Genomic DNA, 25077 nt, shown 5'->3' on the forward strand with positions numbered 1-25077 from the left:
AGGACCCTTTGCAACAATGAGATGTACAAGATGTTATGTCGAAAAACCAACTGTACAACTTTGACAGGGAGCAGGGAGGGGGAGTGGGGGGGGGTCAGAGATGGTAAGGGGAAACAAAGGACGAGGCAACAATGCTTGATAAGAAATGTACTCGTTGCCTTGCTCATGTAATTGTAACCCCTCTCTACAGTATTTTCACAATAAAAAACTTATTAATAAACAAAAAATGTCTCCTTTCATTGCACTTGAATGAAAATACATGCAATCAATCAAACAAACAAACAAACAGATTGTTCTCCCTCCATTTTGCATTGTTGGAACTTTGATGACAGTAAAAATCATCAAATAGTTTTTTATGGACTAGGTATAACATACAGACCTCGTTTCTGCATAATCCTGTGTCAATGCACCACTTCACATTCCTTGATCATTTCCTATTTTTCTGGCTACTTCAAAAACATCTTTCCTTTAGACCACCACAAATGTCTGTGTTTCCACCTTCAGTAATGCAGCTTCCCAAGAATAGCACTTACAAGACTATCATCCTACACCACCTTAGGCAGTTCATTAATTCAGTCTCAGTAGCATGTGGGCTCTCATCAACCACATTTTCTAGGAGACAAACAATTCTTTGGAATTTAACAACTATCATAACTGAACACCACTAGTACAATTGTTCACATCATTGGTCAATGAAGATTACTGAATTTTTTCTACACTAGTCTAAGCTGATAAATCTATCTGGAGACTGTATTGTACATTTTTACTATGGTATCAAAAAAGTTTTGTGCCACCAGGCAGTGCATTTTTATTCAACACAAAGTAAGGCTTTTCTCCACCAAAACCAGCATGTAAAGAGGTGACTAATCCAAAATAGCTGCAGAAACCTATTTATGGCCAAAACAAACCAAACAAAGTAAAAATGAGAATAGCTCCACCAAAAGAACAAAATTATTAGCCAGTGGAAAACATCTTTGGGTCTGGCTTACTTAGCTCTATTTTTTCCAAGTCTTTCCATTTCCATGTGAATGAAGCAAAATCTTTCCCTCCCAAACCCAGTGTTTGTCTTTCTGGAAAGTATAGAAGTTTTGTGGTCTTGGACACTTTTCTCTAAAAGTAAAATATTTGTGACAGGAAGAGTGTAATAAGACTAAATTATGTCAATAGTCCTAATGAGATCTACATAGCTCACATTTAGGAGAACAAAGGAAAATAAATATACTTCATTGTGCAAATAGATTGAGAAATTCAGATTACTGTTTTGTTAGGAGGCAAAACAAATGAATCTTCACTCCAACACTATATAATTTATAATCGTGAAATATTAAAATTTTAAATTTAATTTATTTATTTTGTTGCAACAAATTTGGACTTTTTCTGTTTTCAATATTTCTTCCACAATTATTTTAAATGGAATCCTAAAGTTTGGAAAAAGACACTGTTCCTCTGTAACTACATTTTGACCTAAATACCTCTTTAGAATTCACTGAAGTTCTACAAACTTTCATGGCTATCTTTATTTCTTTGTTTCTCAATGTATATATAATTGGATCCAAAATAGGTATGACAATCATGCAAAATACAGCAAGGAACTTATCGATAGAGTGGTTGCTGACGGGCCAGACACAGATGAAAATGCATGGACCAAAGAGGAGAATCACCACTGTGATTTAAGCACTCAACGTGGAATGGGCTTTGGCTTTTGCAGAAGAATAGTTCTTAATGGTTATAAGGATCAAAGTGTAAGAGACAAGCAAAATAGAGATACAGCTCAAGAGATCGTGACACTGTTGGAAATGATGGCAATTTGTATAAGGAAGGTATTTGTGCATATAGGTATTTGTGCACACAAGCTTAACAACCAGGGGAGGGTCACAAAAAATGCTGTCCACTACATTGGGAACCCATAAAGGCAAGTTAACAACAAAGTGAACTGAATCCTTGAATGGATTCTTGAAAACAAAGAATCATTATAAGAAACACATGTCTTTCTTCTTCATGATGGTAATGTAGTGCAGTGGCTTACAAGTGGCCACATATCTGTCAAAAGCCATTTCAACTCCACCAAATAAGTGAAGAAGAAATATCTCAATAAAGCAACCAGGGAAAGAAATTATCTTAATGTTCATTACCAAGTTAAGAACCATTTTAGGGTTACAAATGAAGCAAGAGTCATATCCACAAAAGAGAGATTCCCAAGGAAATAGTACATAAGGGTTTTCAAGTGTGGAGTAAAAAAAACACTGTTACTACAATAATAAGGGTTTCCCACATTGCCACCATGTTAAACTCATCCAATTGATATATTCATCCAAAAATATATTCTTTAGTTATTAGTCATCATCCTCCCCCATCCCTCTCAAGTTTGCTCATCACTTCAATTTAATTAACTTCATTTCACATATGTACAATGAACATATGAACTTTCCCCTCTCCATTTGTCTCCTCCATCCTTGACCTCATCCCCACAATAGATGTTCCAGCTCTCTTGTCTTCATTGTGTAAAAACTGTAAGTTTTTCAAGTGAGTTACAACATTGGAATTCTCCCCAACATATACCACAATTTAGTTGACCAATTCGTTAATGTATGTGTATGCATGTGATCCTATGCATATTTATCCTACATATATTTATAATTTAGATCTAACTTTTACATATGAAACATGTGTTCTTTGAACTGGAAAAAGATTTGGGTGAGCACCCTTGTACTCTGAGAAATTCAAACAAATATTTTAGATACAAAATACAAGTCTCCCAAAGATGATAATGTCTTAATTTTGAAAAGTCAAATGTATAGTGTCTCCATTTAGGGTGTAACACCATCTCCTCTAAGTCATCTCCATGGTTCCTTGTTTCCTGGATTGGCTGGGTCCCAGAGGTCTAGGTGGTCACTCCTTGGTTAGTTTGTCCCTGCTGGCATTTATGGGGTTTGAACTCAAGGCCTGGGCACTGTCCCTGAGGACTTCTGCTGGAGACTAGTGCTAGTCACAGTGCCATTTCCAGTGTTTGGCTGGTTAATTAAAGATAAAAGTCTGTTGAGCCATGCTTCCAGCCTGGATCTTTGCTGGTGAGTTGGTATATGGAGTCTCAGAGGAATTTTTCTGCCCAGGCTGGCCTTGAACTGCAATCCTCAGATTGAATGAATCTTTGCCACAAAACCGTTTTTGTATTTCCAATTTAAGCAAAAAAGGAGAGCAACAGAAATAATGAGCAGAGCTTATCTGTAACTTGTTAAGAATTGACCAACAAATACTTGTTACAGTTATTTCTCTGTGGGTCTGGCTAGATCCTACAAGCGAAAAAATTTGTAACAAAGCTCAGTGGACATGAAGAAACTTTTAAAACTGTTTAACTGAATTAGCACTTTACTACTGAAGATTGAAATAAACCATTGTTAACTCTGAATCCAAGGTGGCTTACATAATTGGAAAACAAATATTGAAAAATTGACAAACTCAAGAGTACAAAAACCATTACTTTCTTAAATGGGCATAAAGAATGACATGCTGATTTTACATTAATGTATTCCTTACTGGATTAACTTTAGACATACTTGTTTGCACCAAAATCTGAGGTACTTCTTTTTGGCTTGAGTTAAAAAAACTAACATTTCTTTTCTTTGGCTTGTGGAGTGAGGTGATCTAAGGATTGCCTCAAGGGAGATTAACTGTGATTATACTCATAGTCAGGCTGCAAGAGGCAGAGTCATTTACTGCTTTAGGCTCATGTTACAGCTTCCATTGATAAAGATTTTTCTCTTGACAGACAGAAGAATTGATAGTTAACTTCTTTAGTCAAAAAGCAAATAATTGACACGTTGATGACAGCTTTTACATATTATAATGAGATCACTTTGAACATGTTTGGCACCAGATGTAAGGGTCACAAGAAAGGAAACCCACCACATTTTATTTAGGGAGAGCAAACTGTAGGACCACAAGAGATGGAGGCATGGGGAAATAGGGGAAGGAAGAGAAAAAGAGAGAGAGGGTGGTACTTAGGTTGAGCCAGACTATATAAGGAAAGGCAGAAGGCGTGACCAGAGGGGATGTGGAAGTCATACCTGAGAAACCTCTCATTGTGTGAGGGAGGCATGGCCAGGGCAGTTCAAGAAACGACCTCTGTGGATGAGGAAGTGACCACAGACCCTGGGATCATTTGCTAACTCACAGTAAAGTGATTGACAGTCAGGTGATTATTGGTTTCAGGCAGGTGAAGAAGAAGGAGGCAAGGGCTGCTTTCTCAGGCAGACCAAACATTTAGGAAAATGTTGAGGGTGTAAGGTACATTAAATAGGTAGGTTTCATTAGGTAGTTCATGAAGAGAATACCACATGGTATTCAAGTAGGAAAGGAAGTTTAGTTACCAAACTGCTTCCTCCCCCCCTCCCCGCCCCGCCATGTATGGTGGAGAGGCATGGCTAAAAAGGGTAATCCACTCCTGGGCCAGGACTTATCTAGGCCAGGGAAAGGAAGAGGTGTGGCCAGGTGGGGGAAAGGTGTGGCTAAACTGGATCTGGATGTGACTTCAGATCCTGCGACCCTCCTAGAATGTGACCTAGCAGGCAGGGGAGGTAGACTACTTCCAGATGTGCCAGTTACTTAGATAACACAGATACTGGGTGGAAACTTAGGCAAGAGGTAGGAAGGAGGCTGCACAGGGCCTGCATGGCCCGGGGCAGACTTTTTATTTCAGCCTTTTGATAATTATGAAAAAGGACACAGATTCTCTCTGACTACTTCCTGCTGGCAAGGGACATTGTGGTCCCCTCCAGGAGAAGCCACCAGGCAGCAACTGTCCCTTGGTGGTAGTCCTTAAACGCAGTCTTGAAGAAGTCTATGAAGTAGGGAGGGACTGGGCAAAAAAAAAAAATACTAGAAAGCACACAAATTGCGAGAGAAAGGAGTGTTTGGGGCAGAAAATTAAATTCATAAATCTCTTCATTAAGATCTCTCTACAGTAGCTTCAAGTTCATCTTCATTTCACAATATTGGATTTGACTTGCCCTATTGTCTGGAATTCTGTTTCCACTCTAGAATGTCTAATACTTCTGCTTTCCTAATGCTAATGCATTGATTTAAATATCTCCTCCTTAGACTTTTTTTCCCATCCCAGGTTTTGTTTACTCATTCTGGTTTTAAAATGCTACTACAACTCATTTTGTTGCAAAGACTTGTCCAGATAACCACACATATTTCAAGAAATACAAGTTATAGGAATATTATGATTCTTCTGTCACAAGGATTTTTTGTTATTTTTTGTAAGTTTTTTGTTGTGAAAATACTGTACAGAGGAGTTACAGTTACATGAGCAAGATAATGAGTATATTTCTTATCAAACATTGTTGCCTCCTCCTTTGTTTTCCCTTACCATCTCTTCTCTCCCATCTCCACAACTACACTCCCCCCTAACACCCCCACCACCGCCTAAATTTTAAAATTCGTTGTTCAACAGTGTCTTGTACATCTCACTGTTACAATGGGTCAACCTGTATCCCTATTTAAACATTTTGTTTTTTCCCTTCCCCATTCCAAATTATACAGTCATCAAATACAGTGAAGATAGGGGTTATACCATGGGGGAGGGACATACAAAGCAATCACATGGTACCATATAAATACATTACAAAAAACAGCAAGAAAGTAAAAACCATTTCTGTCCCTATCTTGGGGTTCATTTCACTTAATATCATCTCATCTGGTCATATGTACATAAAATTTTTTACATTTGTTATTGTTTTGAGACCACTGTGCAAACATACATTTGCTATTCATTTGTATGGCATTGATAAGTATCTAGTACTCATTAAATATTTTTAAGTTGTTTCATGAATATCTGAATTCACTTAGTGGAACATTAATGAGCTACTGTTATAGCTACTGTTATAGTTTGGTATAAGAAGAAGGGGAAATGCATATATACTTTCTATTTATATTACTTTTGAAACCTAAAAAAATTTGGTAAATAAAAATATTTTAAGTGTATTTCTAACCCAATTTTTGCATTTTACTAAGTATTGTTAACTTTTTGAGGCAACAGAATATAAAACAATGTTGCATAAATCCTAGTTCTACTCCCCATATCAGTAAAAAATGTTCATAAGACTGACATATAATATTCGATATTTTTAACATTCAGAAATATTTAAAAATACAAAATAATACACAAAATCCTATCTCTGTGTTATATATTAAAATTTCCCATTTCACGTTTTAATTTATAGAATATTACAAAATTACATAAGAAATATTTATTTACTCATTTTAAGTAGTCCAAGAAAAAAGATGTATTAGATATTACTGGATTTTTTAGAATATATAGTAGGGGAATTGTGGAGCTTGGGGAATTACAGGATTATGGGAATTGTGACAATTTATGGGAATTTTGAGGAAATAACATCATTTTACATTATATTTTAGTTATTTGAATAGATACTTAACATTCAAACCCCCATATGCAAGAATAAGAAATTACAAATAATATTTAAGAGACCTACCAGAAACTGATGTAGTGGTTGCTCAGTCTCTTAATGGCAGTTTTCATTTCCTGATTTCTTAGTGTATAAATAATTGGATTAAGGAAGGGAGTGACTACAGAGTAAAACACAGAAAGAAATTTATCTACAGAATAACTACTGAATGGGAAAGCATAGATGAAGATAGCAGGACCAAAGAAGAGAGTTACTACAGTGATATGTGCCAATAGTGTAGACACAGCCTTGGAGGATGCAATGGAGGAACGCTGGCAGATGGTGGCCAACATGATGATGTAGGATATGAGCAATAGAATGAAGCAGACCAAAGATAGAAGCCCACTGTCAGCAATTACTAAGAGTTGTAGGATATAAGTCTCTGTACAGGCAAGCTTGATGACCAGGGAGAGATCACAGAATATGCTATTCACAACATTGGGGCCACAGAAAGGTAAACCCACTATGAAAACCATTTGGCTTGTTGTATGTATGAAACCAATCACCCATGAAAGTAATAGAAGGGCAATGAGCACCCTATTGCTCATGATAGTTTTGTAGTGCAATGGCTTGCATATAGCAACATACCTGTCTATGGCCATAGCTATCAAGAGAGCCATTTCACCACCACCAAAGAAGTGCATGAAAAACATTTGGGCCATGCAACCCCATAGTGAAATGGTCTTCCATTTTCTAAGAAAGTCTGCAATAACCTTGGGTGTAGCCACAGAGGAAAGGCATAAGTCAAAAAATGATAAATTTGCTAGAAAGAAATACATAGGTGAGTGAAGATGATCATCAAATACCACAGAGATCACAATAAGGAGATTCCCCACTATGATGGCAACATAGACAAAAAGGAAGATGACAAAAAAATATATTGGAGTTTCTGAAGAACTGGAAAGTCCCAGAAGGATGAACTCAGAAATACTTGTATTTCTATTTAGTATATCCATTTGTCCATTTTCACAAGTTAATCAGATGTTATCTAAAAGGAGAAAAGAAGAAATCACAGATATTAGTGAAGCAGTAAATCTAAGCATTACTGACTGAATTAATTAATTTCATGGATTCTTTTTAAAATATAACTACTTTTCTTCATTTATGTTTTACAGATTAAGATGTTTCTGATGGCACAAAAGTAAGTGGCATATATGGAGAGATTTTTCTATAATTTGAGTCAAAGTCAGTAGGACATAAGAGTATATTTATTCTCAATTCTTTTTCATCTCCATATCAGATTGGCTGAATACTTAGTTTGTCGGGATCATATAAAAGACTTCAAACTCAACAATAGAGTATCTTTTTAAATTGTCGGTGAGTTTATTGACAAACATATTTGTCAAATTTTCAATATGTCATAAAGTCTTTGAGTTCTTTGCTGTAAAAATGTTACTGAAAGGATATATGCATCAGACATGTTTGAAGGGAACCAGATACTTGTAAGAAAACATGTGTATATTGCTGATTGATGTAAAATAATGTGTTGAAAAGTAATTGGTAATTGAGGTTAACCTCAAGTTGTAAATAATAATTCACCTTTTAGACTTGATGCTTATTAAATCTTACAAAGATAGATGTCCTCTCAAAATATTTTAAATCTTCAGTTAATATAACCAGAAAAAATAAGTGTTATCTGTACATTCTCATATGATGTTTACAAAATTGGATAAAAAGGACTATTTACATGTGATATTCCTGATGAATTTTCACATGTATGGGTACATTCAAACTCTAAACTCTATCAGTAAGAGTAGGATATATAATGAGTGTGTGGCTCAGTGGCAGAGCACATAGCTAGCATAACATGGAATTGGTTTAATCTAATCAATGCAGAAGAAAAGAAAATAAATTTTAAAATGCTGACCACTATAGGATCATCCACTTTTGGACCCCCACACATATATAGTGACATGAATCACTAAAAAATTTCACATATTGCATCAAGATTATCTTTATAAAAGTAATTTGCCTTGTGTAGAGATTTTTTCACAATCATTTTTATCTATGGACCATTTAACCTTAAGATTTTTTTGTTGTTGATGTTGGACATGGTGCTTGAACTGGTCGTCGGCCTGGGCGCTGTCCCTCAGCAATTCAGCTCAAAGCTAGCACTCTACCACTTCCAGTTTTCTGGTGGTTTATTGGAGATAAGTGTCTCATGGATTTTCCAGCCTGGGCTGGCTTTGAACTGCAATACTCAGATCTCAGCCTCTCGAGTAGCTAGGATTACAGGCTGAGCCATCAGTGCCGAGCTAACCTTAATATTTTTTCTTAACATATATTTTTATTGTAAAGTTACTGTACAGAGGTGTTACAGTTACATGAGTCCATTTTCTATAGAGCATTGTTACACTCTCCTTTATTTTTCCCCTACCATCCTTTTCCTCCCCACCTCTCCAACTCTTCCCTCTCCCCCCCTCCAAAGTTGTAAAGTTCATTTTCAGCATAGTATCTTATACATCTCATTGTTACAATGAGTCATCCTGTATCCTTGTGCCAGCATTTTGTTATTTCCCTTCCCCTCCTCAAACTATAAAAATGTGTATACAGACGCAGGACACCGGAATCAAATACAGTGACAACATAGATTGTACCATGGGTGAAGAACATACAAAGAAAGAAAAAAATCACATTGTACATTATAAGTACATTGAAAAGAACAGCAACAAAGATAAAACCTCTTGTCTCTATGTCCACCTACTCACTGAGGTAGACTCAGCTAATCTGCTGAAATTTTGAAGAATAAATACATGTAATGATGTCAACATACAAGCTTCGTTAAATCATTTGATCCAGCGAGTCCTCTTTTGGTTCTTTTATTTAATTCTTATTGTAGATTTGTAGTTCATTTCTGGAATATTTCTTGTCTTTATCAGAGTGTAAAAACTACCTACAATCATTGTCATTGAAAAAAATGTATGTAGATTTGTACTCTTAGAATAAGAGAATTTGTGTGTGTTAATGTGATGTTCATACACATATATGCACATGTTGTGTATGTAAGAATATTACATTCAGCTATGGATTCTTGGTCTTCTGTGTATATGCAAGACGTATTAACAATTACTTTTGAACATGAAACTACAAAAAAATTTGAAGCTGTCTGTTTCTATGAGATTTTTTCAGCTGAATGATTATTTAAATATTTAGCTCACAATCTTTTCATAGCAATTTTAAATTTTACCATGTATTCCTTCTTTAAAAGCAGCATTAATATAATTCTGTGATTTAAAAAAATATAATTCAGTCTTACTATTTATTATTTAAAAACAATTAAATCACTAAAACTAAAACCAAACAGTGATTTCCTTATGTGATACAATAACACAAAGTATATCTGTATCAACACCTCAATCTCACCAATACAAGCAAACAATTTTAATCTATCTAAGTCCTTTTTCCTTAGTAGGATGAATTTGGCCTTGATTTATGGACGTTTTTCCAATATTAACACAAAACTCCTAGTTTTCAAATTAAAAGGAAGTAATTTATTTTAGTTTACTTTACCTCATCACAGTCCTAGTTGTCTTTTCCATTATTTATTGTTTATGACTTATTACAGTAACTAATAAAAGTATGTACAGTAATTTAACCGTCTAGGTAACTTACTAGATTGCTCCAGGACTAAGGCTTTTATGAAGTTCTGGGTGCTTAAAAATTATCATCCGGTAATATAATTTTATGCTCTGTTTCAAAAGGCAACAGTATTTAAATGGATCCTTTGATAAAGGAGAAAAGTAATTTGATTGCTGTGGATTCCTCAGAGACTAGTAGTAGGACCCAAAGAAACACAGGCTTCATGGTTTCCCTCATTTGTAATAATTAGTATATGTATAGGATAGTCCTAGCAGAGGATCATAAAAGCTCAATAGCTATGCACAAATGACCATATAAGATTAATGTTGATGGAAATGAACTCCAAGATATGGAAAAAAGAAAAAATGAATAAGGAATGTAAAATATCCCTTCTGCCATTATAGAGAATAAGATATTACTATTTTCATCTATCATATTGGTGGGATACTAAAGACAGAAACAACAATCTTGTTTCAGGACAGTGAACTATAGGCAAATCACAGGATTTTCTTATCAGTCTCATAATTTTGTTTGATACTTAGGTAAAATAATGATGGTTTTCTTTCTACTCATTTTTGTAGTAGTTTCAAGGTCTTTGGTTTTACTTTGAGTTCTTTGATCAATTTGAATTAGTATTCATGCAAGATGACAGAAATCGTTTTATTCTGCGTATGGATGTCAAGTTGTCTCACCCCCATTTGTTGAAGAAGCTGTCTTTTCTTCAACATAGTTTTCACTTTCTCAATAAAAATTAGAAGCCATGAGACCTCTAGTCTGTTTCATTGCTCTTTGGGTCTGTTTTTGTGCTCAAACCAGGCTATTTTTTTAATATGTCTATCTAGTAAAGTTTCAAGTCTAGATGGGTGAGACGTACAGAATCTGTTTTTTTAAAATAGTTTTTTTGTTTTGATTTTGCTTTTGTTTTTCTTCAAGGATACCTTTAGCTATTTGGGCCCTTTTGTAATTCTATATGGCCAGTTTCAAATATCAATTAATCCAGTTCACAAACATGAAATGTCTTTTAACTTTCTAGGGTCTTCTTCAATGTTTTTCTTCAAAGTTTTATAGCTTCATTGTAGAAAGTATTTATTTACTTGGTTAGATTTATTACTAGATTTTGTTTTCTTGAGACCATCCCAACAGAGCTGATTTTCTAACCCATCTACTCATTGTTGGTATTCAGAAAAATAAATGGGTTTTGTGGGTTGATTTTACTTCTGCTGCTTTGCCAGAATTATCAGCTCTAGAAACCTGAGATGGGGTCTCTAAAGTCCTTTGGATATAAAATCACTTCATCTGTAAATAGGGATAGGATAACTTCCTTCCTAATTTGGATCCATTTAATCTCACCTTGTTCTAGCTATGAATTTCACTAGTATATTGAATAGATGTAGAAAGAATGGCTATCCTACTCTTATTCCAGATTATAAAGAAAATTTATCAATACCGCTTGTCTTTTTAATAATCAAGTTTTAATTTTATTGATTCTTTGTATCATGCTGTTAGTCTCTAGTTCATTGATTTCTGTTCTAATGATTATCATTTCCACTTTTGGTTTGGGGATTCTTTCATTGGTGTTGTACAGTGGCTCTTTTCTGGTCTAGTCTGTTGAGTCTTTTAAAAGCCCCTTGCACCTGGATAGGTTTCCTGCTATTCCTCTTTGAATAGGTCCTCAGTTATCCTCATCTCCTCTTCATCACATATGATCCAGATTTTAAAAACTTCTATCATTATTCATAGATTTTTGATATGGTTATTTCTTGCCTCTCTACTATGTCTACTCTTTTCAAGCCTAGTTCTCTCTTATGTACCACTGGAGATATTTTCCACTTTATTTTACGTATTGTCTCCTTCAGATTGATCGTTTTTCAGGATTTCTATCTCTTTTTTGCTTCTTTTTTATTGTCAAGGTGATGTACAAACGTGTTACAGTTACAAAAGTAAGGTAATAAATACATTTCTTGTCAAACTTGTTACCCGTTTCCTCATTTTGCTCCTATTTTGCCAGCTCCCCCAATTCTATCTCTTTATTGAGAACTGTTTTCATTTCTTGACTTGATGTCTTCATTAATTTGTTTACATATGCCTTTAAAACTTTTTGCCTCTAAGTTGTTGTACAAAGAAATTGCCACTTAATGAAGTAGTATATGAATAGTAATAAATGTAACCCCTTTCATTTTTCTACCCATCCCTCTTAAACCCATCCCTTTCCCCAATTTTTTTATTTTGTAGAATATGTATTAAATTGTATGCCTTTTTCATCTCTTTTAGCAGATAGCTGTATTCTCTTTAAACTCAGTAACTCTTGTGTTTTGTTGTTGTTTTTCTTTCTTTCTTTTTTGGTCTGTTGTAGGGCCTGAAATCTGGGTCTGGGTGCTGTCCCCAAGCTCTTCCGCTCAAGGCTCTCCCAGTTGAACCACTGTGCCACTTCTGGCTGTTTTTGCTTATGGGGTGCTGAGGAATCAAACCCAAGGCCTTATGCATGCAAGGCAATCACTCTACCACTGAGCCACCTTCCCAGCCCCTAAATTCATTAACTCTTTACATCGACGTGGATTTTATTTAGCTTTTTAATTGTGTTTTATTAAAATTCTTTATTTCATTGTTTGCAAATTCTCTTGTAGAGATCTTTTATTAACAACTTTTTCCTGTCCTGGGGCTTGAACTCAGGAACTGGGCACTATACCTGGTCTTTGCTCAAGGCAACATTCTATTACTTGAGCCATAGTTCTACTTTGTGTTTTTCTTTGAGAGCTTATTAAAGATAAACGTCTCATATATTTTCTTGCCCATGATGATGTTGAACCACAATCCTCAGATCTTAGATTCCTGAATACCTAGGATTACATGTGTGAGCCACACAGTGCCTGGCTTATGGAAGATTTTTATCAACAGTCTTTTCCTGAAAATTAAACTTGTTGAACAATAGCAAGTAAGTCTTTCTGTTAGTAGTAAATGTTTATAGTTTTATTTGTAAATGCTTCTCAATCACATTAATACTGTTACTTTGTTTTCCATGGTTGCTTTGCAAAAAAAATCCTACTTTGCTGATTGAATTATACAAAGAATGTAATTATCAGTCAAATCCTTTTAAATAATTGCTTTAATATCTAGACTCTAGAAATCAAAGTCAAAACACATACATTTTATCTTGCTCTCTGCATCTGCTAAGTTTCCTTGCAAAGTTTCCTTTTGTTCTTGTTCTAAGCCTTTAACATGGCTTCCATCAAATCTCTCACTTTTAAAGCTCAATCCACAGTGGTTTATCAAGTTCAGGGTTCTCTCCTTAAGAACTCTAATCAGTGCTATTTAGGAAAGACTCAGGGTTGGCAATTGTTCAATGTAGTTTACCCACATGGAATATATTTCAGGTGTTTTTTTTTCTTACTGTATTCCACTTGTTATTTTCTTTTTAGAAATATTTAGTTATAAATAATTTTACAAATTTAAAATATTTTTATCCAAAGGGTTTAAAGGAGTTGAGTGTATTATACCAAAAAACAATAAAAATCTTGGAAAATTTTTATTATATAGAGTTTGATCCCACCCACCAGTGGTTCCATATTTTACCTTATAAATGACTAAGATTCCTATAATGTTAGGTGCTTTATAATATGATTTTAATTTTTATGATGTGGCAGCAAAATTCATAAATAATGTTTTAATTTACTTACTTTTCTATTCCATTTACTTCTACTTATCATGTATTAGATTAATACAAAGACTTTGAAAATGTAAAGTGATGATACATTCTACAAAATAAAAACATACATTTTGGGTTTTACCTTTATTTATTAATGTTTTAAAGTCAAAAGAGCATACTCACATGCACAGCTCTAGAATTCAAAAAACGCTCTGCAATTACGTTGAAATTATCTACCATTGCTTCTATCCATATCAGTTAACATCATCATTAAGAATATACATGTACTCTTTTATGGTATTTCCTCACAAATAAAAATACATTAATTAAAGGCAAGTAGTCTCAGGTTTTATATGTTTATTTTGTTCCACGCCTCACTATCATTGTTAAAGATACTTTAATGCCTTTAACTGCAAACTTAAAGTGGTTTACTGTTAATTTTACTACATTGGTCATGATTTTAACATGGAAAGTAAAATAGTATATAATCAATTCAATTTGTCTTACTCTGGAGATAAAATTGTCTTAATTATATAAGGTTAAACCTAGAACTTTTATATGTTGCTGATATCCTGCAAATGTAATTTTTTCATAGCTTCTTGCAGTCTCTGATTTCACAGAGTATGTATAAGAAGATTCAGTAAAGATGTAATAAAAGTGTAAAAAAATGCCAAGGTTTTATTGCTTGCAAAACAACTGAATGGCCAGTCATAAATCAAGATACAGGGCCCAAAGAACAGAGTAAAACATTTTGAGAAATATTTGAATATTAGTCTTAGGGTGACATCAAATAGAAACTATGTTTTTATCTTGTCCTTTGTCATTGGATTACATAATACCTTGCTAGTAACTATTAATTTTATCATTGTTACTTGTGCTTATTTTGTAGAACTTCTAATTTCTAAAAATATTTTAAATTTACATACAAAATATTTTGTGTTTATTACAAATTCGTCAGATTTTTTTCTGATTATAAATATATCACTATAAAGGCTTTTACAATTCAGAGACATCTGAAATTAGAACTGAATATATTATTATATTTCTTTTAACATCTATTTTTCTAAAAAGCAACCATTATTCAAATATAATTATTTACCATAATGCTCTGTCATTTAAAATATAGAATTAAATAACTTTTAATACATTTAGAGTTGTAGAACTGTTCCCAGGCTATAAACTTCAAATACATTTTACTCTGCTTTTCTGAGTTTTCAGTTTAACTATTTCAACTTACCATTCACTTTGTTGTCATAAAACACTAAATTAAACTCAATTATATGTTACATTTCATGTGAAAATTTCCATGGGTACAAATAAAGGCAGGATTAAAAGAGCAGCTTTGTGTCAGGTAGTTTAAATATTAGAATGTGTATCAAACAGACAGACTTGTTAAGAATTCTTTATTTTTGATTATTTGGGTGGTATTCTAAGAAGCTTTAAATTGTAAATTTAAAAATCCCAATCTAAGTAGTGGTGTTGTGGCTCAAGTTGTAGAGTGCTTGCCTTGAGCTGAAGAGCTGAGGGACAGCACCCAGGCCCAGAGTTAAAATCCCACAACCAACAAAAAATCCCAATCTAAAGATGGGACAATTCTAATTAATAAGTTTTTTCATTTGAGCACTTACTACTATGCATTTAAGACATATCAAGAACAAAAGTTTTTGAGTAGATGTTACAATGGATGACCCATTGTAGTAATGATATGTATAAGACAGTATGTTGAAAACGAACTTTACAACTTTTTGGGAGGGGTGTGGAAGAAGAGGAGAGGGAGGAGTTGGGGAGGTGGGAAGGAAAAGGATGGTACGGAAAAAATAAAGAAGGGTGTAACAATGCTTGATAGGAAATGGAATCATTAACTTGCTCATGTAATTGTAACCCCTCTGTACAGTATCTTTACAATAAATATATATGTTAAGAAAAAATATACAAACAACAAAATAACAACTGATCTAATTAATAACTAAGTGAATGGTTTTCAAAGGATAAAATGGCCAATGGCCCCAAATCTTTAGCTATTAGGAAAATGCAAATAAAAAATTAAATTAAAATGCATAGCAATGAATTCTGGCAGAGATGAACCCAATAGGAAACCCTATATACATTGTGGAAATTCAGTTACAATCAGAAACAGTATGGAGTTGCCTCAAAACGTAAATATCACAGTATCATCCAGCTATAGCATTCTTGGAGGTATATCAAAGTAAAGTTGGTTTGCCATAGAAATTGTGTGCAGCCATTAACCATAAACATACCAATTTCATATGATCTTGGAAGTTAAGCAGTATTATATCTTGTTAGTACTTGGATAAGGATTATAGCACACTCATGTTTAATGGATCATTATTTAAAATAGCCAAGTCATAAAATCATCCCAAATGTCCATCAATAGATCAATAGTTAAAGAACATGTGGAATAAACACACAATTTATTCTATTCAGCCTTAATGAAGAATGAAATTGTGTCATTTGCAGGGAAAGTGATAGATATTGAGGTCATCATATTAAGATTAATAAACCATCTTATAAATATGTTTGAAACAATAGCAAGAAGGAAAAACCATTTGGGTCCTTATCTTGGGGTTCATTTCACCTAACATCAACTTATCGGACCGTTTCTGCTTGTCTCAGATATATACTAGCCATTGCAAATAAGGGAAACACCCTGTTTTCACTGTATTTGATGTTGGTATAATTTGTGGAGGGGAAGGGAAAAAACAAATTGTTTAAATAGGGATACAGGTGGACCAATTGCAACAATGAAATGTCAAGACGTTATGTCGAAAAACGAACTTTACAACTTTGGCGCTGGGTGCGGTGAGGGGAACGGCGGGGGAGATGGGAAGGGATGGTAAGGGGAAACAAAGGAGGAGGCAACAATGCTTGATAAGAAATGTACTCATTACCTTGCTCATGTAATTGTAACCCCTCTGTATGGTATTTTCACAATAAAAAAGCCACATGAAAATTAATAAATAAATACATAAATACATAAATACATAAATACATAAATACATAAAATACCAGACTCAGAAAGGCAGATAACACATATTTTCATTTGGCTAGAAAAAAAAGAACAAAAGTAGTTTTGAGCTCTTGTTATTCTTTAATAAGTCTAGTTGAAAAGAAGGTTAAGTGAACTAAACAACTGACCTAGAATTTAACTAGAGTTTTATAATTCTATAATTCTATTTATAATTCTATTAACTAGAGTTTCATAAACGTTTAATGTATCCACTTTATGTTCTGACATATTCCTCACCTATTATGTCACTTTATTTCCCAGCAAAAGCCTTACAACTTTTTCATGTTATATTCTGCTATTCCACAAAGCAGTAACATGAGAAAATTCATAGAAAAGAGAGTTTTGTCTTTTGTAAAACTTCTCAATGCTCTTTATAAAAAGTTCACATAATATCTTTTCTGTACTCAGAAAAATGTGAGTCCAATTTTAGTTAGTAAAAGATGAGTCCAATTTATTTTCCTGTTAAATTGATAATAGGACATATTCATCCCATTCTAATTTATTTGTAATCTCAGAGGTAGGTTTAAAAAATAACTTATACATGTGAATGATAGTGTTTTAGGAATTCATCACACATGTGAGATATATCTTCAGACACATTCCAAACATTTTTGCACAGATTTTATATACTATTGCCTATTGAAATGTTCTGAAAATATATCAATTTCACTGAACATTATCTCAAAATTATCTCTGATGTAGTCAATTTATGTGCAATACATCTGTAAATAAATTAGATAAGGAAGGAATGAAGGAAGGAAGGAAGGAAGGTAGGAAGGAAGGAAGGAAGGAAGGAAGGAAGGAAGGAAGGTAGGAAGGAAGGAAGGAAGGAAGGAAGGAAAAGGAAGGAAGGAAGGAAGGAAGGAAGGAAGGAAGGAAGGAAGGAAAAGGAAAGAAGGAAGGGAGGGAGGAAAAGAGGGAGGGAGGAAGAAAAGAAGGGAGAAAGGAAGGGAGGAAGGGAGGGAGGGAGGGAGGAGGGAAAGGAGGGAGGGATACAGTGGGGAGGGAGGGAGGGAAAAGGTGTAATTCCTCTGAGCAACTGAAGTACTATTTACCAAAATTATTACCAGGAAGCTGGGACATGTTTTTGTTGGAAAAGGAAGGTACAAGAATGGAGAGAGGAAGTGTGAGCAAATGCAATCATTCTATTCAATGTACATTATGGAAAAAAATGAACTATCTAATTTGAGAGTAGAGACTGAATAGGGAAAAATGAAAGGAGTACATTGACTAAGAAACAATGTGCTCATAACCTAACTTATGAAATTATAACATCTTTGTAAAACCACTTAACAACTCGAGTTGCTTGTTATTTAAGTAGATACAGTACCCCAATGAACTTATGTGTATATAAGTACAGAGAAAGCAGAATTATTATGTGGTGTCAGATTTGTTTCTGGAATATCTGTGGCCTTCATTGTAGGAAACCTCCTCATTATGATAGCTGTAATTTCTTCCCCCAATTTGCATTCCTCCCCAATGTACTTTCTACTATGGAACCTTTCGTTCTTGGACATGTGGCTGGCTTCATTTGCTACCCCCAAGATGATTTGGGATTTCCTCAGTAATCGAAAAGCTCATATCCTTTGGTGGATGCATAGTGCAGATCTTTCTCTTGCACTTTGTTGGTGGGGCTGAGATGGTGCTGTTGGTTTCCATGGCCTATGACAGATATGTGGCCATTTGCAAATCCTTGCATTGTATGACAACGATGAGCCAACAAACTTGTATCAAGTTGGTGTTGGCTTCCTGGATTATTGGATTCCTTCATTCCATCAGTCAAGTAGCATTTCAGGTGGATTTACCTTACTGTGTCCCTAATGAGGTGGACAGATTCTTCTGTGACACCCCTCTTGTGATCAAACTGGCATGCATGGATACTTATATTTGGGATTTGCTCATGATTGCAGACAGTGGACTGATTTCTGTGAGCTCTTTTCTATTTCTGATGGTCTCCTACATTGCTATTTTCAACACTGTCTGGCAATGTGTTTCAAGAGGCATTACCAAGGCACTTTCAGCTTGCTGTGCACATTTCACAGTAGTCACATTATTTTGGGGGCCATGTAATTTCATTTACATTTGGCCTTTCCGTAGGTTCTCTGTGGACAAGCTCCTGTCTGTGTTTTACACTGTTTTTTACACATTATCTGTACATTGAGAAATGAAGACATGAAAGGAGCTATGAAAAAACTGTGGAACAAACAAGTGACATTTCACTGAGTTCTAGCTTTCCTCATTGTGTCATGTGTCTACTCATTACTGATATCTGGTTAAATATGATTCTGCTCAAAGGCTGCTTCTTGAAACTCTCTTTATGAAACTTGTAATGTGTTATGTTACAATCAATATATAAACAGGAGTTCAATTTTATTTTGACTTACCTGATGTTCAGAGAACTTAAATTTTCTCATTTATCTGGAAACTGGTATTTAACAGATGTTCAGGCACTAATTGAATTACTTAACTGGATGAAACTTCAAGTGATTTTGCACAGTTTCTTCAATTAGGGAATATATGCTCTGGTACTTGTGACTTCTATGACCATATCTTACACATAAACACAGGCATAAAATAATGCAGAAGGGAAACTACTTCTGTTTTCAGAAAATCTCCCTTATTTGCTATTCTGATAATTCTTTTATGATGTTATATAATTGGGACATAAACATCAACTTTTATGATCAATTGCATTCACATTTGAACATAAAATAAATTAGCAAGAAATCAATATATAATTTAAGATTATTTTCTTAATTTGTTATATATACTATGCTGATGGTAGATTTGTTAAATAGATTGGTCATGGATATATATATATATATAGATATATATAGATATATAGATAGATAGATAGATAGATAGATAGATAGATAGATAGACAGATAGATAGATAGATATACATACATACATACATACATACATACATACATACATACATACATACATACATAATTTGTTTTGGTTGTGAGGTTTGAACTCTGGGCCTGGATGCTGTCCCTGAGCTCTTCAGCTCAAGGAAAGCACTCTACTACTTGAGCAATAGCACCACTTCCAGTTTTCTGATGGTAAGTTAAGAGAAGAATCTCATGGACTTTCCTTTACAGGCTGGCTTTGAACTATGATCCTCATATCTCAGCCTTCTTAGTAGTTTGGATTATAGATGTGAGCCTCCGGTGCCCAGAAAATATATATATATGATTTTACTTTACTTTTACTGTTCATTATATTTATGTATTAATTATGTACAATGTGATATTTCAATATATGCTTATACTGCCCTGATCAAATGACATCCCCTTTATCCAGCTTTTCTAACCATTAGTTAACATTTTTTATATTCAATTGAATAGCTTAATATTAACTTCTGAGAGATATGTGGTACTTGTCTTTCTGAGTATGGCTTATTTTTCTTAAGATAACAAACCCTTGTTCACCTATTTTGCTATAAAAGGTAGGGTTTCATTTTATAATTTCGGCTGAGTAACATTGTGTTGTGTACATACATCAGACTTTATGTATTTGCCCATTTTTGGATCACCTAGGTTGACTCCATATCCTAACTGTTGTGAATAGTCTTTAAATAAAACATTAGCATACTAATTTTATTACATTTGTATGTAAACCTAAAAGTTGGAAAGCTGGAGCAAAAGGTATATCTATTTTTATGTTTTAGGTATATTTACACTGTTCTATGTAACACGTGTGTCTTTTTGTCACCAAGTCATGCTAATCCTATTAATACATTTACTTACTTAAATAATTTTCAAGCACTTATTATAATTCAAAGAGCAGAGAAATCATGACTAATTGTTTAAAAACATACATTCTCACATTCTAGACTACCCCAGTTAATTTAATAAGGTACATGCAGAAAAATCTCAAGCTATGCTGTAAATTTAGAACTACTTTATTTGGGGGGGAAGAGGGGTTCCGGTCATGAGCCTGAACTCTGGGCCTGGGCGCTGTCCCTCAGTTCCTTATCTCAAAGCTAGTGCTCTACCACTTGAGCCACAACACCACTTCCGTTTTTTTTTCAGCTTATGTGGTGCTGAGAAATCGAACCCAGGGCCTACCATCACTGGAATAATAGTGTGACATTGTGCTCAGCTTTTGCTCATCATCAAAGAGTGCCATAAACATTTGCCCAAACTGGCTTGGAACCACAGTCCTCTTAGCCTCACATATGTCTGGGAAAGCAGGCATGTGCCACTGTATTCAGCTATTGGTTAGGATGGAGTTTCATGAAAGTTTTACAGCTCTCCAGTTTAATAGATACAATGCAACTTGAAAAATCAATATTAAATTAAGTTAATCTAGTTAAAAATAATAACATCTATATGCTCTTCAAAACAACCCTGTAAATATAAATCAAATATTAAATTCATATTATGCTAATTATTAAAATATTTTTTTAAAAATATGAAGAAATCCCTCAAAATTTAAGTACTATTTAAGACATGGATGATTATAAAATGGTTGGATAATTTAAGAAAATATGTACATATAGATATTTTATCTCACTTTACAAAATAATTTGTAATGAACATTTTGCAGGTACTATTAGATTAAAATGGAGAGATTACAATAGAAAATTTTAAGGTACAGAGATTTGAAGGTGGAATTTCCAAGACAATTTGAAATTTTTTCCTCCATATTGTCTTTGCTAATTTGTTTCACATTCTTTCTAACACTAGATATCATTCTTTGATTTTAGTTCTTCAAAAATATATAGTCTTCAAAAACTACTACGGATGATTTTATCTTTTACTATCCTCAGTAGCATGAATAAATGTAATTTCATGATTTTCTTAAGCACACTTTCTTCTAAAATTTTATACTCATATTGTCATTCTGCTTCCTAGGATTTTATCATATATTATTTATTAATATATGGAAGTGGTCAAGAATATTATATTGTGAAAATGTTTGAAATAGTCCTAGTTTGCTTTTATCATTTAATTATTATCTTTAAAAATTATAAGAGGAATTGCTACTTATGAACACAATATATCTTGAAAGCCTTAAACCTTCTCACTAATCCCTCCACTACCTTACCCCTTCTCTCACTATTCTTAAATTTGTATGATATACATTGGATTCTTTTTCTTTTATTTAATTTTACTTTATTTGTGAACATACTGTACAGAGGGGTTACAATTGCATGGGCAGGATAATGCGTACATTTCTTACCAAGCATTGCAACCTCCTCCTTTGCTTTACCTTTCACATCCCTTCCCAGCCTCCCCCCTCCCCCGCATTCCCACTCCTTCTCCTTCTCCCCACTGCCCCCCACCCGCACCGACGTTGTAAAGCTCGTTTTGGATATGACAACTTGTAATTCTCATTGTTGCAACAGGTCCTCCTGTATCATTAAACAACTGGTTTTTCCCCATCTCCTCCACAAGTTATACTGACATCAAATATAGTGAAAGCAGGCGTTATACTGTGGGGGAGGGAGATAAAAATCAACAAAGAGATAATCTTATAAATGCGTTAGAAACACATGCATGAAAGAAACGAAAACATTAAAATACATATCAAAGGGATCATTTTCCTGACATCACATTATCTGACCTTTTCCGCTTGACTCATACATATACTAGATTTGCAAATAAGGGAAACCATGGGACCTATGATAATTTGGGCCTGGCTTACTTCACTTAATATAATTTTTCTAAGTTTTTCCATTTCCTAACAAATGGGGCAATGTCATTCTTTCTGATGGAGGAATAGAATTCCATTGTGTATATACACTACATTTTCTTGATCCATTCATCTACTGAGGGGTATCTAGGCTGATTCCATATCTTAGCTATGGTAAATAATGCTGCAATAAACATTGTTGTGCTGGTAGCTTTAGTGTGGTCTTGATTGTAAACATTTGGGTAAATGCCCAAAAGTGGGATTGCTCGGTCATAGGGGAGTTCTATGTGGAGTCTTTTGAGGAACCTCCATACTGCTTTCAAAAGAGGTTGAACAAGTTTACATTCCCACCAACAATGAAGTAAGGTCCCTTTCTGTCCATATCCCCTCCAGCATCTGTTGTTGTTAGAGTTCTTGATTTTTGCCATTCTAACTGGGGTAAGATGATAACTCAATGTTGTTTTGCTTTGCATTTCTTTTATGGCTAGGGATGTTGAACATTTCTTCATGTGTCTATTGGCCATCCTTCTTTCTTCTTCAGAGAAGTTGCTCTTTAAATCTTTCACCCACTTATTTATTGGGCAGTTGTTTCTTTGAGGATTTGTTGTTGGGGGGTTTAATTTTTTGAGTTCCAAGTTTATTTTAGATATGAGACCCTTGTCCGTTGTATGGCTAGTAAAGATCTTCTCCCAATCGGTGGGTTTCTATTGATCTTGCTAGCTATGTCATTTGCCCTGCAGAAGCTCTGCAACTTTATGCAATCCCATTTGTCCAACCTTCCTTGATTTGTTGTGTTTCAGGGTCTCTATTCAAAAAAATTCGGCCTGAGCCAAGGAGACCTACGGTTGCTCCTATTCCATCCTGTAGTGTTTTCAGAGTGTCTGCTTAGACATCAAGGTCTTTGATCCATTTGGAATTGATTCTGGTACAGGGCGATATATAAGATCTAGCTTTAGTTTTCTACATGTAGTTAACCAATTTTGCCAGCATCATTTACTGAAGAGGCTGTCTTTCTTCCATTCTATTGTTTTAGCTTCCTCATCGAAGATTAGATGGCTATAGGTCTGTAGGTTCATTTCTGGGTTTTCAATTCTATTCCATTGGTCCTGAGGTCTGTTCTTATGCCAATACCAAGCTGTTTTGATTACTATGACTTTATAGTAGAGTTTGAAATTTGGTATTGATATTTCTCCAGCAGTGTTCTTTCTGTTGAGGAGCGTTTTTGTTATTCGGAGTCTTTTATTGTTCCATATGAATTTTTGGATCGCCTCTTCTATTTCCTTGAAGAATGAGGGTGGAATTTTGATAGGTATCGCGTTGAATTTGTAGATAGCCTTGGGAAGTATTGCCATTTTCACGATGTTAATCTTTCCAATCCAGGAGCATGGGAGGCTTTGCCATTTTTTTAGTTCTGTGTTGATTTCCTTTTTCAAGATTTTAAAGTTTTCATCATAGAGGTCCTTCATTTGTTTAGTTAAGTTAATTCCTAGCTATTTTATTTTTTATGGAGCTATTACAAATGGAGTTGCTTTCCTAATTTCTTCCACACTTTTCTCATTGTTGGCATACAGAAAAGCCATTGATATTTGGTGGTAAATTTTATAACCTGCTACTTTGCCAAAGTTTTGAATCAGCTTGAGAAATTTGGGAGTGGAGTCTATGGGATTCTTTAAATACAAGATCATGTCATCTGCAAAGAGGGAGAGTTTCAATTCTTCCTTCCCTATTTGGATCCCCTTTATGACTGCATCTTGTTTTATTGCTGTAGCTAGGCATTCTAATACTAGATTGAAGAGAAGTGGAGAGAGTGGGCATCCTTGTCTTGTTACTGAGTTAAGAGGAAATGGCTTTAGTTTTTCACCATGGAGTAAAATGCTGGCTGGAGGTTTGTCATTTACAGCCTTTATTGTATTGAGGAATGTTCCATGGATTCCTAATTTTTCCAAAACCTTCATCATGAAGGGGTGTTGGATCTTGTCGAATGCTTTTTCTGCATCTATTGAGATAACCATGTGGTTCTTATTCTTGCTCCTGTTGATGTGATGAATAATATTAATTGATTTGCATATATTGAATCAGCTTTGCATCCCTGAAATGAATCTTGTTCGATCGTGGTGTATGATTTTTGGATGAATTGTTAAAGTCGATTGGCCAACATTTTGTTGAGAAGTTTTGCATCAATATTCATCAAAGAAATGGGTCTATAGTGCTCTTTCTTTGATGAGTCCCTGCCTGGTTTTGGGATGAGGGTTATGATGGCTTCATAGAATGTGTTCGGTAGTGAGCTTTCTCTTTCAATTTCATTGAAGAGTTAGAGGAGTATTGGTGTGAGCTCTGCTTTGAAGGCCTTGTAAAATTCCGCTGTAAAACCATCTGGTCGTGGACTTTCCTTAGTTGTGAGGTCTCTTATTGCTGTTTTTATTTCAGTGCTTGCTATGGGCCTGTTAAGATAGTTTAACTCATCTTGGTTTAGTTTTGGCATGTCAATATTTGCTAGGAAAAGGTCCATTTCTGTCAAGTTCTCAAACTTATTAGCATAAAGTTTTGAGAAGTATTCCCTTAAAATGTTCTGAATCTTGGTTGTTTCTGTGGTGATGTTTCCATTCTCATCTCTGAGTTTATTAATTTATTTTATTTTATTATATTTTATTTGAGAACATACTGTACAGAGGGGTAAAATTACATGGGCAGGATAATGCATACATTTCTTA

General features: G+C 34.4%; 1 protein-coding gene and 2 pseudogenes across 1 annotated transcript; 1 reads left to right on the top strand and 2 right to left on the bottom strand.

The window, feature by feature from the left end:
• Positions 1–1418: 1418 nt before the first annotated feature.
• LOC138803072 (olfactory receptor 4K17-like) lies at positions 1419–5388 on the bottom strand (annotated as a pseudogene).
• A 1105-nt stretch (positions 5389–6493) lies between these two features.
• Positions 6494–7426, bottom strand: LOC138803854 (olfactory receptor 4K13-like). The gene has a single exon (XM_069988323.1). The coding sequence runs from the start codon at positions 7424–7426 to the stop codon at positions 6494–6496; it is 933 nt and encodes a 310-aa protein (XP_069844424.1).
• Positions 7427–18157: 10731 nt separating this feature from the next.
• LOC138804586 (olfactory receptor 4K14-like) lies at positions 18158–18881 on the top strand (annotated as a pseudogene).
• The last annotated feature ends 6196 nt before the right edge of the window (positions 18882–25077 follow it).

The sequence above is a fragment of the Dipodomys merriami genome, unplaced genomic scaffold (genome assembly GCF_024711535.1).
Source record: "Dipodomys merriami isolate MVZ:Mamm:240054 unplaced genomic scaffold, mDipMer1.0.p SCAF_1, whole genome shotgun sequence".
Taxonomy (NCBI): Eukaryota; Metazoa; Chordata; class Mammalia; order Rodentia; family Heteromyidae; genus Dipodomys; species Dipodomys merriami.